The following is a 13307-nucleotide window of genomic DNA, read 5'->3' on the forward strand; positions in this document are numbered from 1 at the left end:
TTGACCTTGGCGAAAGCCTTTCTCTGAGCCTCAAGTTCTCCAGCTTATAAAGAAGAGAGGACACCTAAGGTGTTTTAAGAATGAGAGCGTGTGGAGAGCACGGTCCAGTGCTCAGTGAGTGCTCATAAATAGTCACTGTTTCTGGGCACCTGCTGCGTTCTGGGGCGAGCCCAGGGGAGGGGCTGCTAAACACTAGGAATCCTGCTGTAGCCCTCCCAGTTGGTCTGGAAGGCAGGTACACTTTTCCGCGTTTCTCAGCTGAGGCTGGAGGCGCAACTGCGCGCCGGCCTGGGCCTGGCTCTGTTTGGGTGCTCAGACTGCGCGCCGGCCTTAACCAACGCCCGGCCTCCAGTCCCCGCCCTCGGGGCTTCCCGCCGCGGACTGCTCCCAGGCCGGCCCCGCCCCCTCCGCGGCGGCCCCGCCCCCGGTCCGGCCCCGCCCCTAGGCGGAGCCAGCGCCGGAGCAGTAGCGGGAGAGGCAGCGGGACCCCTGCGCGGGAGGCGGCCACCCAGGCGGGAGCCCCAGAGGTACCGGCGGGAGCGGGGGAGTGGAAGCACCGCGGTCGGGCCGGACAGGGGAAAAGGTGGCTTGGCGTGGGCCCGGGTGGTGTGTATGGGGAAGGAGGGTCCTTGCCGCGTTTGCCGCCTGCACCCTCCTAACGTCCGTCCGGGCTCCAGTCCCGAGTCAGCACGTCCAGTCCCCTGCATCCGGCCGGCGGCCCCCACTGCGTGACGGCCCGGCCCTGCCCGGCCAGTGTGAGGGCGATTGGATGCGGCAGCCCCCGACTCCTCTGGGCGGCGCTGGCGACTGCCCCTGCTGCCGGTTGTGTGCGGGGCTCCCCCTGTCCTGGGGCTCCCCTGATCTCAGGGCGGCCTCCTCCCCAGCCTTTGCACACCGCCACCCCCCACCGCCCCCCCCAGTCTCGGGTCTGGCCTGGGAGGAAACATCTGTCGCGCCCCCTGGCAGCAGAAATGGGGTCATGACCTCCAGATGTGCTGGGAAGCGTCCAGCGGCTCCTCCTGGGGCAGCCAGGCCTTCCGGATCTGTGGGGGCGGGGCCGGCCCTCTCCCCCCAGTGACACAGGCTGCGAGGAATGTCCCGGCCTCAATGGACCCTGTGTGAAGCTGCCGGGTGGGGGGCAGAGCCCGAGAACACCCCCCAAGGCAGGGCCAGAGCCCAGCACTGGGCCAGAACAAGAGGCAGCCCTTGGGCTGTGCACACACACGTACACAGAGCTCAGCCCACACGGAGCAGGGGCCTCCACAGCTCCCCTCTCTCATGTCCCCTCCCACCCCAACACACACATCACAGCCCAGGCCCGAGAGCTTGGCACACAGAGCAAGGGACCGCCTGCCTCACCACCACATACTTAACACGTGGCCAGCTTCACACTCTTGAACCTCCTTTCAGTCTCCCAGTGGTGTTGGCAAAGGGTAGAAGGTTTAACCCCATTTTAGAGATGAGAGAACAGAGGCTAGACGTTGTCCTAGGAGAAACTAGGCGAGGAAGCACCCCGAGCTTGGAGGCCTACTCTTGCGTGGTCCTGGAGCTTTAGATGAGGGCTGCACGGAGCCCCTGCCCCCACCCTGTCCTAGCCCAGCCACACACAGTGTCACTGGAGGATGCACGAAGCCCGGCCTGCAGTTGTCTCTGTTCCCAGTGGAGGGTCCCACATCCCTGCCCTGCCTGCCCACACCAACCTGGGTTCACCTGGGGTGGCTTCCCCTCCCCACTTTCTCACACCACCCTTTGCATCTGCCCTTGGTCTTGACACATTTCCGCATTTAGCAGGTCCCTGGCGCCTTGGGTGTCTCAGTCTTACATCCTGTAAGACTTTGAGCCTCAGCCCAACCCCCACTCACCTCACACCTACACTACACACACAGGGACAGGAGTGGGCAGGTACTGCACTGTTTAGGCCTGGGAGATTGACAGACCCAGGTTCAAATCCTAGCTGTAATGTGGAACTACTTCAGGCAAGAGCTTCCCCTTATCTGGACCTCAATTTAACCATTTGTCACATGGGGCTCAGACTTCCCCGTCAGCATCGGTGAGTCCAGGTAGGCGGAGGTCCCATGGTCCCAGTTCCTATAAAGGAGCTCCATCCGTGTGACTCCTTCCCCTGCCCCCAGGCATGGCCACAGTCACCTGCAGAGAGTGGGCCTGGCTGGGCCTGTCCTTCAGGCCAGGGTGACGGGTCCCGTGCCTGCACTGGTGTGACCCCAGAACCTTCCTCAGGATATGGGGCTGAGCAGGGGGCTGGGCTCAGAGTTGGGGCCACTTCCTGTACCGAAGGAAGTCCTCTTGTCGTTTCTGTTGCCCTGCCAGTGCCCCCTGGGAACCCCTGTGTCCTTGAGGTATTGAGGCCATGAGGGCCAGGGCATTGAGACCCGACTTCTGGGTGCTCAGCTCCTCAGGGACACTGGAGGAAGTGGGAGGGGCAGGGAGGAAGGTCTCTGGGGACAGGACGTCCTCCCTTTGTCAAGTGGGCCGGACCCAGACACCAGTGGCCCCATGGGTTTCCCGTCCGTGCTGGGACAAATCATCCATCTGACTGGCCCAGGACTTGATGGGGACCCTCATCTGGGCCCAGGCCAAAGCCAAGGTGTGTGAGTGGGTACTAAGGGACCCTGGCAGCCCCAGTGCTGCCCAGGTTCCAAGACCCCCCGGGGCCAAGGCCGGGACAGCCCAGCCCCTGGCCCTGCCCAGCGCTTAGCTGGAGGAGGGGGCTGGAAACCTCAGCCTAAGGCAGACAAGGAAGTGGCCAGGAAAGCGGAAGCGGCTTTGATGGTTGCGGAGGGGGCCGGAAGCCAACCGGCGTGGTGGAGGACCAGGCTGGGGGCCTAGGTTCCTGTTTTCTCCCCAGGCCCCTCTGAGCAGACCCCTCCTCCCTCAGGGCAGGAACTGGCCTGCCGCCTGGGCACCAACCACCCGTGCCCGCCAATGCGACCCGGCCCCCGGAGAGCCAGGCCCACAGCAAGCCCATGTGGGCCGGCGGCGTGGGGAGCCCGCGGCGGGGCGCGGCCCCTGCGCCCACCGATGACCTCTTCGCCCGCAAGCTGCGCCAGCCTGCGCGGCCGCCGCTGACACCGCACACCTTCGAGCCGAGGCCAGCCCGGGGCCCGCTCCTGCGCAGTGGCAGCGATGCCGGCGAGGCCCGGCCCCCCACACCAGCCAGCCCTCGTGCCCGTGCCCACAGCCACGAGGAGGCCAGCCGCCCTGCCGCGGGCCCCACCCGGCTCTTCACTGACCCGCTGGCCCTGCTGGGGCTGCCGGCCGAGGAGCCGGAGCCCGCCTTCCCGCCAGTGCCTGAGCCCCACTGGTTTGCCCACTATGACGTGCAGAGTCTGCTCTTTGACTGGGCTCCAAAGCCTCGGGGGACAGGGGGCCACGCAGAGGCCGGCTCTGGGACTCCGGCCTCTGCCGAGGACCCATCTGCCAGCTCGGACCTGCTGCTCGAGGCGCCTGGCTTTGTGAGTGAGCTCGGGGGTGAGGGCGAGCTGGGCCTGGGTGGGCCCGTGTCCCCACCCGTGCCCCCTGCACTGCCCAACGCCGCCGTGTCCGTCCTGGAGGAGCCGCAGAACCGAACTTCAGCCTACAGCCTGGAGCATGCAGACCTGGGCGCTGGTTACTACCGCAAATACTTCTATGGCAAAGGTAAGGCGGGGGGGGGGGGGGGGCTGCCTGGCTGGGCGGCAGCCCCTGTCACCTGAGGAGCACACAGGAGGGCTCATGAGTTGTCCTTTCCCTGTTAAGTTCCTGGCCATATGAAGGATCATGCTCTGCGTCTGGGGCCAAGATTGCCCTTGCTGAGCCTAGCTTTAGCCACCTTCCCAAGGCCTTCGGCCTCCGTCAGATTCATCCTCCTACCCCTCCGGGCTGGGGAGAGATTTCCTACTAACATTTCTGTGAGGTGAAAACTGAGGTCTGAAAGCCTCTTCACCCTTGTGGGAACCTTGTTCTCGTCAGTGGCCAGGAGGGAGGGCCGCATACATCCTGCCGCGGAACATGGGCGTGGCGTGTGGGGGCCTCGCAGGATCTAGACCTGGAAGCAGGCGGGCCTCGGCCCCCGGCGTCGTCGGGGGCACGATGTGCTGTGTGCGGAGCCGCCGAGGGGGCGGGGCACAGGGCCAAGCATCAGGGAGCCCGCACGGAAAGGGATTTGGCCCGGTAGGATGTGGGCGGGGCAGCGGAGGGAGTGGGCCTTAGTCCAGGCTATGCACTAGGTGATCAGATGGGGCGTGGGCGGGGCTTAGCGATGGGCATGGTCGAGCCCGGGTGGGACTCCCGGGGGGGGGGGGGGGCGGGGACCCGGTCATTTACGGCCCGGGGGGCGGGGGGGGCCCTCCCCTCTAGAACATCAGAACTTCTTTGGACTGGACGAGGTGCTGGGTCCGGTGGCAGTGAGCCTGCGGCGGGAAGAGAAGGAAGGCAGCGGAGGGGGCACTCTGCACAGCTACCGCATCATCGTGCGGACCACACAGGTGGGCCGGGGTCATGGGATCAGATCGCGGATGGCCTCCTCGAAGCCTGTATGGATTCTGAGCGTCCCTACACCCCTCCTCAGCTCCGGACCCTCCGCGGCACTATCTCGGAGGATGCGCTGCCGCCGGGGCCCCCGCGGGGCCTGTCCCCTAGGAAGCTTCTGGAACACGTGGCTCCGCGGCTGAGCCCGACCTGCCTGCGCCTGGGCTCGGCTTCACCGAAGGTGCCACGCACGCTGCTCACGCTGGACGAGCAAGTGGTGAGTGGCCCGCGGAGCACCCCGCCCCAGCCCAGTGGCTACACCTGATCGGAACCCAGTCTGTCCAGCTCCCAGCTGCGTAGCCCTGACCCTGATCTGGGGCTGGACGGTGACCCAGGAGAGCTGGCTTTTCAGAGAGGGCAGCAGAGGTCATCCAGAACCTTGCCTCTCCAAGGATAATTTGTAGACCAGCAGCAGCCACATTGTCTGGGAACTTGTTAGAAATGCAGATTTTTGGGCCCTGACCCCCATCTATTGAATCAGAGGCTGTACTTTAAGAAGATCTCTAGTTAATTCCTATGTACATTTCAGCTGAGAAGCACTGTTCTGACCACCGGCTCCCCTTTGGGCACGCCCCTCTCATCCCCTGTCCACTTGCCCTGCAAGGTGCTGCTTAGTCTCCTCTCGGTGTGGGGTGCTTACGCCTTGGGGCTGCCTATCTCACTGTGGGACAGTGGAAGTCCTTCCCTAGCCTGTGCTGAAAGCTGCCCACTGGCTCTGATTCTCCTTCTCTGTGTCATTCAGTCTGTCAGCCATTCAACAAACTTTTCCTCACACCTTGGTGCCAGGCCCCAGACTGGATGCTGGGGACCTGTCCAGACCAGGTGCTGTCCTTGAGGAGCTCAGAGCCCGCGGGGGGTGGGGGGAGCCCCACAGAGAATCGTGGTTGATCGTGGAGCAGTGAAAGGGGAATGTTAAAGGCTCCATGGGGCACCAAGGTTAGTCCTGCCTTGGCTAGGGGCTTAGCATCATGGTAGAAATGTAAGAATTTGAGTCAGGAAGAGCAGGCATTTTCTGGGCAGAAGGAATGACTTATGTGAAAGCTTAGAGACTGAGAGCAGGCCACATTGGGGTCCTGTAGGCAGTTCTGTGTGGCTGGAGTCGTGCTTGGGGGGAAGGGGTGGGGAAGGCTTGCATTTGGTGGTGGAGGCACTGGGGAGCCATGGAAGATATGAGAGGTAGAGCAGCCCTCTGGTTGCAGTATGGGGGCAGGGAGGCCAGGCCAACGGCTGTTGCAGTCATCCAGGCCAGACTGGCAGTGATGGCAGAGGTGAAGGGGAGGGGACAGTCCAGGGGTAGAGGGTGGGATGGAAGCATCCAGGGAGGAGATGAGGTGAGGGATGGGACATCTGGGCAGCTGGAGAAGTGTGTCTGGAGCTCAGAAGAAAGGTCTGGGCTGGAGGCAGAGACTGGAGCGTGTTCCCATGGAGACGGCTGTTGCAGTCACTGAGGGCGAAGACCATGGTGGAGAAGAGGCCCAGGCCAGAGACAGTGGGGTCGCTAGGGTCTCAGGCAAAGTGCAGTTCCAGTTGTTCCGAGTGCCCGCTACGGTGAGAGTGTGCCAGGAGGAAGCCATGCCCGTGGGCTGTCAGGGGGAGCTGGGGTGGAGGGGGGCTGCAGGGGTTCGGAAGGATGAACTCAGAGTGGGGCCTGTGGGTGTAGACAAGTCTCCTATGAAGGAAGGAGGCCAGAGCTGGAAGGGCCAGAGCACCTTGAGCTCTTCACGATTAACCCCCGATGGAAAGGAGCCGAAGGAGCCAGGAGCAGGGTGAGCGAAGGTGGTGCAGGGCTCAAGGCCTCCAGAGGCTAGGCTGGGCTGGCGGTGCCTAGGATTCGAGGGAGGGGAGGACAGGCTAGCCTTGAGCTAAGGAGGATGAGTGTGAACGCTTGCTGGGGTCAAGCACACCCTGCCTGGAGTCCTTTCCACGAGTTACCTCCTCTCTGGTCACATGAGAACCCCTCCCCCCCCCGGTCCCTTCCCACCTGTGACTTCTCTGCCCTCCCGAGCACTGGCAGCAGGACCTACCAAACCCTCTTATACGTGGAAACGGAGAGGAGGCTTAGGGAGGGTGGTGCTAAGGGCCGCATGTAGAGACAGCCCGGCCCCCAAGTCATTCCCCAAGACCCGGTGGGCGCAAGGCCCGAGAGACTGAGGCCTGGGCCTTCCGTCTGTGCGTCCCCCTGCAGCTGAGCTTCCAGCGGAAGGTGGGCATCCTGTACTGCCGCGCGGGCCAGGGCTCGGAGGAGGAGATGTACAACAACCAGGAGGCGGGACCAGCCTTCATGCAGTTCCTCGATCTGCTGGGCGACGTGGTGCGGCTCAAAGGCTTTGAGAGCTACAGGGCCCAGCTGGACACCAAAAGTGAGGCCCGGGGGCTGGGATATGGGGGCAGACAGCCTTGGTGAGAACCAACTGCCTTGTCACTTCTCTGTCCCGTGTTGGCCTGGGCCTGGGCTCGGGGTTGCAGAGTTCTCTGGGTAGGCTGAGGACGCGGGTCAGGGGCTGCAGAAGCCAAGCAAGCTGTAGGCTGGAAGGGGGGACCAGGATTGTCCCCCAAGGCCCTGATGCCCTACTGCCTGAGCTGGACACCTACGGTGTTTCTGGGCACCCCACTCCCCACACCACACACATAGTCCACCAGCCCAGCTTCGTGGGGAGCACCCCTGCCTCCCTGGTTGGAAGCACCCCAGGGCCCCTTGCCTCCCACACTCAGCTGCTCCCCGCATGCTGGTGCTGGGGCCAACATCTGTCCTTTCCCGGGACCTCCACCCCCGCCTCCCTCATAGCAGGCCATTCCTCATTTTGGTTTTCATTCCACCTCAGCACCCCCACTCCGACCTGAGGCTGGAGGCTGGAGCCTGTGGTGGGGAGGGGAGGGGAGCAGCCAAGGCTGAGGCCCTTAGACTTCATGGCCCAGTGGCAGGAAGGGGTTGTCCACCTGTTGGCTGGGAGCACGGGAGCTCTAGGCTGCAGGTACGGATGGCAAGTTCCAGCAGATTCCCCTTCCTCTCCTTCTGTGTCCCCAACTCCCTGGCCACAGCGGATTCCACAGGCACGCACTCCCTCTACACCACGTACCAGGACCACGAGATCATGTTCCACGTGTCCACGATGCTGCCTTACACCCCCAATAACCAGCAGCAGGTGTGCGGGGGCTAGGATGGGGCTGGGGGATGGCCAAGGGCTCCTGGGGAACCCTGCAGGGGTGTTGTGTGGGCGGTGGCATTTGAGCCTTGGCATGAGTTCTCTTGAGCCTTAACAACTCTCCCCAAAGACAAACACCCCGACCTTCACCAGGGGCAGGTGGGGGAGCCACTGACGCCCAGGCTCTGCCCTGACTGAATGAGGAGGGGCTTGGGGGACAGACAGATCCAGCTCACACCCCCCCCACCATCTAACTCCCAGCTCCTGCGGAAACGCCACATCGGCAACGACATCGTGACCATAGTGTTCCAGGAACCCGGCAGCAAGCCCTTCTGCCCCACCACCATCCGCTCGCACTTCCAGCACGTGTTCCTAGTGGTGCGGGCTCACGCGCCCTGCACGCCGCACACCTCGTACAGGTGGGTGCCTGGGCGGTTCCAGTTCTGCCGTTGTCAGGGGCCCTCCCGGTTGCCCCTAACTCCCGCCTCCCTCCCCTCAGGGTGGCCGTGAGCCGCACCCAGGACACCCCGGCCTTTGGGCCAGCTCTGCCCCAGGGCGGAGGCCCGTTCGCGGCCAACGCCGACTTCCGCGCCTTCCTGCTGGCCAAGGCACTCAACGGCGAGCAGGCAGCGGGCCACGCACGCCAGTTCCACGCCATGGCCACGCGCACGCGTCAGCAGTACCTGCAGGACCTGGCCACCAACGAGGTGACCACTACGTCGCTGGACTCGGCTTCGCGCTTCGGCCTGCCCTCCCTGAGCGGGAGGCGGCGGGCGCCCCCTCGGGGCCCGGGCGCCGAGCTGCAGGCGGCGGGGGCGCTGGTGTGGGGCGTGCGCGCGGCGCCGGGGGCGCGGGGCGCGGCAGGGGCCGGGGCCGAGGCCGGCGGTCCCGACGACGCCGAGGTGCCCTGCCTGCTGGGCATCTCGGCTGAGGCGCTGGTGCTGGTGGCGCCGCGCGACGGCCGCGTAGTCTTCAACTGCGCCTGTCGCGACGTGCTGGCCTGGACCTTCTCCGAGCAGCGGCTCGACCTCTACCACGGCCGCGGGGAGGCGATCACGCTGCGGTTCGACGGGCCCCCCGGCCAAGCCGTAGGCGAGGTCGTGGCGCGCCTGCAGGTGAGGCCCGGGAGTCAGGGCGGGCACTTGCCGCCGGGTCCCTCCGCGCCTCGGGGGCGGAGCGGGCGGTGGAAGGCCTCGCTCCCGCCGCCTCTCCCAAGAAAGGGGACACCGGGGCGCTTGGCAAAGCTGGAACTGGGGGCGGGGCGGGGCGGGGGGAGGGAGGGAGGAGGTCCTCGGGCAGGTGACTCCCGGTCTCTGAGCCCCAGGCCCTCGTCTGCCGGGTGGGTGTGGGCAGGTCCGTGCGGCCTGGGACCCGGGCCAGGGGTGGGGGTGGCGCGGCGCGGCCCCCGCTCACGCCCCGCCCCGCCCCAGCTGGTGAGCCGCGGCTGCGAGACCCGTGAGCTGGCGCTGCCCCGCGACGGCCAAGGCCGCCTGGGCTTCGAGGTGGACGCCGAGGGCTTCGTCACGCACGTGGAGCGCTTCACGTTCGCCGAGACGACGGGGCTGCGGCCCGGGGCGCGCCTGCTGCGCGTGTGCGGCCAGACGCTGCCCACGCTGGGCTCCGAGGCCGCCGCCCAGCTGCTGCGCTCGGCGCCCAAGGTCTGCGTCACCGTCCTGCCCCCCGACGAGAGCGGCCGGCCGCGCAGGTCAGGGCCGGGACGCGGGGAGGTGGGAGGACCTGGCCGCTGGCCACCGCGGAGCCTGTGCCTCTCGGGTCACCATTAGCGTTCTCCCGAGAATACCAACCGTGAGGAAGGCTCTCGAGAGAGAGAATGCCGTGTCTCGTAATCTCTCTGAGTCACGTACGCAGAGTGAGGCCAATTAAGCAGGCTGTCTTCACTGCTCAGGATCTAATAGCCAGCCCCATCTTTTTTTTTTAGTTTTTAAAAATTATTTATTTATTTTGAGAGAGTGCGAGAGCACGAGCCGGGGGAGGGGCAGGGGCAGAGGAGAGAGAGAATCTGAAGCTGACTCCCCGCTGAGCGCAGAGCCCATGCCAGCTGGATCTCACAACCCTCAGATCCAGGTCTGAGCCGAACCCAAGATTCAGATGCTCAACAGACTCAGCCATCCAGGCGCCCCTACAGCCCCATCTTTTTTTTTTTTTCTTTAAAGATCATCCACAGGTTACTTGCTGCGTTAAGCCCGGATATGCAAACTTTTTCTGTAAAGGGCCAGGTAGTAAATATTTAGGTGTTCTGGGCCCTCTGGTCTCTGCTGCAGGTACACAGCTCTGCTGTAGCACAAAAGCATCCGCAGACGATCTGTAAATGCATGAGTTTTCTTTATGCCACGAAAACTTTATTTGTGGACACTGAAATTTGAATTCTCCTGATTTTCACGTGTCATGAAATATTCTTTTGATTTCTTTCAACTATTGAACAATGTAAAAACCACTCCTGGTTCAGAGAAGTACAGGAAACAGTCACACCTGCTAAAACAGAAAGAGGCACGGGCTGGATTTGGTTCTTGGGCAGTAGGTTTTAGATCTTGATGCTAAGGGATTTACTTGTGTTAGTATTTAAAGCCTCCCAGCAACCTATGAATCAGTACTGTTATCCCCATTTCACAGCTGGAGAAATCGGTGTCCGAGTGAGTTGCCCAGGACACACAGGGGCAGCCCTGGGGCTGGAAAAATGGCCAGTAGTCAGGCAAACATTTTTCACCGTTAGGGAGTTCGGAGAGCTCTCCTGCTGGAAGTGAGCCTGGGGCACGGCTGGGAGTGGGGCTGGAGACGCAGGACACGGGGCCGGGGCCTCCTGCCTGACGCTGCCCCCACTCCTCCCCACAGGAGCTTTTCGGAGCTGTACACGCTCTCTCTGCAGGAGCCCAGCCGGCGGGGGGCCCCAGAGCCGGCGCAGGATGAGGCCCCAGGGGCCATGACCCTGCTGCCCGTGCCGAAGCAGCTGCTGCAAGTGTGCCTGCATGATGGTGGCAGTCCCACAGGCCCTGGGGATCTGGCTGAGGAGAGGACTGAGTTCCTGCACAGCCAGAACTCACCATCACCCCGCAGGTGCCCCCCTCTCGGCCTTCCCTCTTCTGTAGCCCAGGGAGGCTGGACAGGCAAGGCCCGTGAAAGCAGGGGCCAGGGCGTGCAGCTTCTCTTGCTGAGCTGTCCCTGATCTCCCCAGCTCCCTGTCAGACGAGGCTCCAGTCCTGCCCAACACCACCCCAGACCTCCTCCTGGCTGCCACGGCCAAGCCGGCAGCACCCAGTACTGGCAGAGAGACACCCCCCACCCAGGTGAGCAGAAACAAGACTCTGGAGCCCAAAGAATAGGGGTGGGCACAGTGGTGATGGCGGACGTCACTGTATCCGTACCCATTAATAACCCCCCAGGACGGGCCAGTCAGCCCTAGTGGTTGTGAGGACAGGGACGACCCGGCCCCAGAGCTGAGGGCCTCCTTCCTGCCACGAACCTTGTCTCTGCGGAACTCCATCAGCAAAAGTGAGTCTAGAGCAAGGTTTGGGGTGGGGGGGTGGGGGGCTCAGAGGGGCTGGCTTGGGCTTCCCTGGCTGAGCCCACGTCCTTGTGCCCATAGTCATGTCTGAGGCAGGCAGTGAGACCCTGGAAGACGAGTGGCAGTCTATCTCGGAGATCGCCTCCACTTGCAACACCATCCTGGAGTCACTGTCCCGGGAGGGTGAGGCCACCAGGGCGCTGGGTGTCGGACCCGGGATAGGGTGGGGCTCTTTCTCCTTTTACCTCCCTGCCCAAATGATCTTTGTGTCCCCACAGGACAGCCCATCCCGGAGAATGGAGAGGCCAAGGGAACTCCAAAGGCTGATGCTGAGTAAGCCTCCCTGTGCGGATCACGTGCACGCGTGTGATCGCCGTCGGTGCCCATACACGAGAGCTAAGCATTGTCCCAGGCAGGGCTCTGCTCTCCCCGACATATAAGTCTGTGAACACAGGGGCTGGGCCCGTCTCATTTAAGTGGGTCCGGGAGCCAGCCAGGGGTGCTGCGGCCTACCTGGTGCCGTGACCTGACCCCTCTGTCCTCAGACCAGAACCGGGGAGCCTGTCCGAGAAGGTCTCTCACCTGGAGTCCATGCTCAGGAAGCTGCAGGAGGACCTGCAGAAGGTGACGGGGTGGGCTGGGGGTCGGCAGGGAGTTACAGGGCTGCCCTGGGAAAGGAGCCAGCCCCGTGACACCTGCCGCCCCCCCCCCCCCCCCCAGGAGAAGGCCGACAGGGCAGCCCTGGAGGAGGAGGTGCGGAGCCTGCGGCACAACAACCGGAGGCTGCAGGCCGAATCGGAGAGCGCAGCCACCCGCTTGCTCCTGGCCTCCAAGCAGCTGGGCTCACCCACCACCGACCTGGCCTGAGCCGGCTGGTCCAGCCTCAGCCTGGCTGTGGACCTGCTCGCAACTGCTCAGGCCCTTCAGGGTGTCTGGGTCACAGCAGGGCCCTGGGCCCACCTCAGGAACGCTCCCTGCGCTTGGAGGCGCGTCTTAGCACTGCCCCACTCCCCCGCCCATTATTTGGTGGTCAAGTCGCCCTTACCCCGTCCCTGTTTGTAAATATTCTGTGGAGAAAAGGGGACTTCAGGGAGTAAAGAAGCCACCACTATTTGTGTCTGTGCGGCTGTTCATGATATGACCGGGGAAGGAGTTTTGCCCCCAGAGGCTCCAGCCAAGTTCCCAGGACCGCTTAGAAGGACAGGCCTTTGGAACATTCGCTCAGGGTTAGGTTGGCACTCACTGAGGGGTTCTCTGAAGCTGGGTCACCCCTTGGCTTCTCCCTCCCATTTATTTGGTCTGTTGGGAAGCAGGTGGTCACACACACCCGCACCTACTCTGCTTTGTTATGGGAGCCAGGCCCAGCCCGGGCCTTGCCCTGGAACCAAACCTGAGGGACGGAGATCAGGGGCAGAGGGACAGAGGTGGACCTGCAGGGCAGGGGAGGGATGGAGTTTAGGGATCAACGAGAGCCTGACTATGCCGGATATAAAGGCCCTCTCACTTTCCAGGCGCTGCCCCCCAGTACAGGCCGCATCTCTTCTCTGTAGGCCGGCGCTCCCTTGACCCCAAGAGGTGACTGTATGACACTGGGGAAGCCAAGGGAGAGGCGTGGCCTGGGCGGGAGAACTAGGGCTCACTCGTACCCCTTGGGGCCTCAGGCTGGGCACACTGCGCTTAGCTAAGCCGACCGCTTCCTCCGGTTAGGAGCCTTCTCCCCCCTTCTCACCCCTCCGGGTCCCTCCTGGGGCGCCCCCTAGCCACGCCCCCGGTGCGGGGGTTCCATCAAGCCCCGCTTCTCCGGGTGCCATCCCGCCTGTTCGCAGGGGTCCTGACCTGGCCACTACGATCGGGGCGTGGGGGGGGGGGGGGCGCCAGTCTCTTGCCGGAAGCGCAGCTTGGCCTGGTCCCTGAGTGGCCCACCTGCGTCGGGCCCCACCCCTGACTCCGCCCCCCGGGCAAGAGGCTGGAGCGCAAGCTCGGCTCTCCAGACGTGTTTTGGTACCCCGACGTTCCGCGGCCAGCTGGCGTCCTCCTTGCAGGCACAGTCCATCGGAGTCTGCAGCCAGGGCCTGCTGTTCCCAGGGGACACGCTCCAAGCAAGCCCCACTGACAAC

The 13307-nt window shown here is 64.0% G+C and overlaps 1 protein-coding gene across 1 annotated transcript; it reads left to right on the forward strand.

The window, feature by feature from the left end:
* The first annotated feature begins 441 nt into the window (after positions 1-441).
* On the forward strand, positions 442-12301 carry SIPA1 (signal-induced proliferation-associated 1). The gene is made up of 16 exons (XM_027581127.1): positions 442-527; positions 2897-3657; positions 4357-4484; positions 4568-4744; positions 6713-6887; positions 7567-7670; positions 7932-8089; positions 8170-8785; positions 9101-9375; positions 10521-10742; positions 10861-10972; positions 11069-11177; positions 11272-11373; positions 11469-11523; positions 11736-11814; positions 11911-12301. Exons 2-16 carry the CDS (start codon positions 2985-2987, stop codon positions 12055-12057), a joined length of 3132 nt encoding a protein of 1043 aa, XP_027436928.1. The 5' UTR covers positions 442-527; positions 2897-2984; the 3' UTR covers positions 12058-12301.
* The last annotated feature ends 1006 nt before the right edge of the window (positions 12302-13307 follow it).

This window comes from Zalophus californianus, chromosome 11 (genome assembly GCF_009762305.2).
Source record: "Zalophus californianus isolate mZalCal1 chromosome 11, mZalCal1.pri.v2, whole genome shotgun sequence".
Lineage (NCBI taxonomy): Eukaryota > Metazoa > Chordata > Mammalia > Carnivora > Otariidae > Zalophus > Zalophus californianus.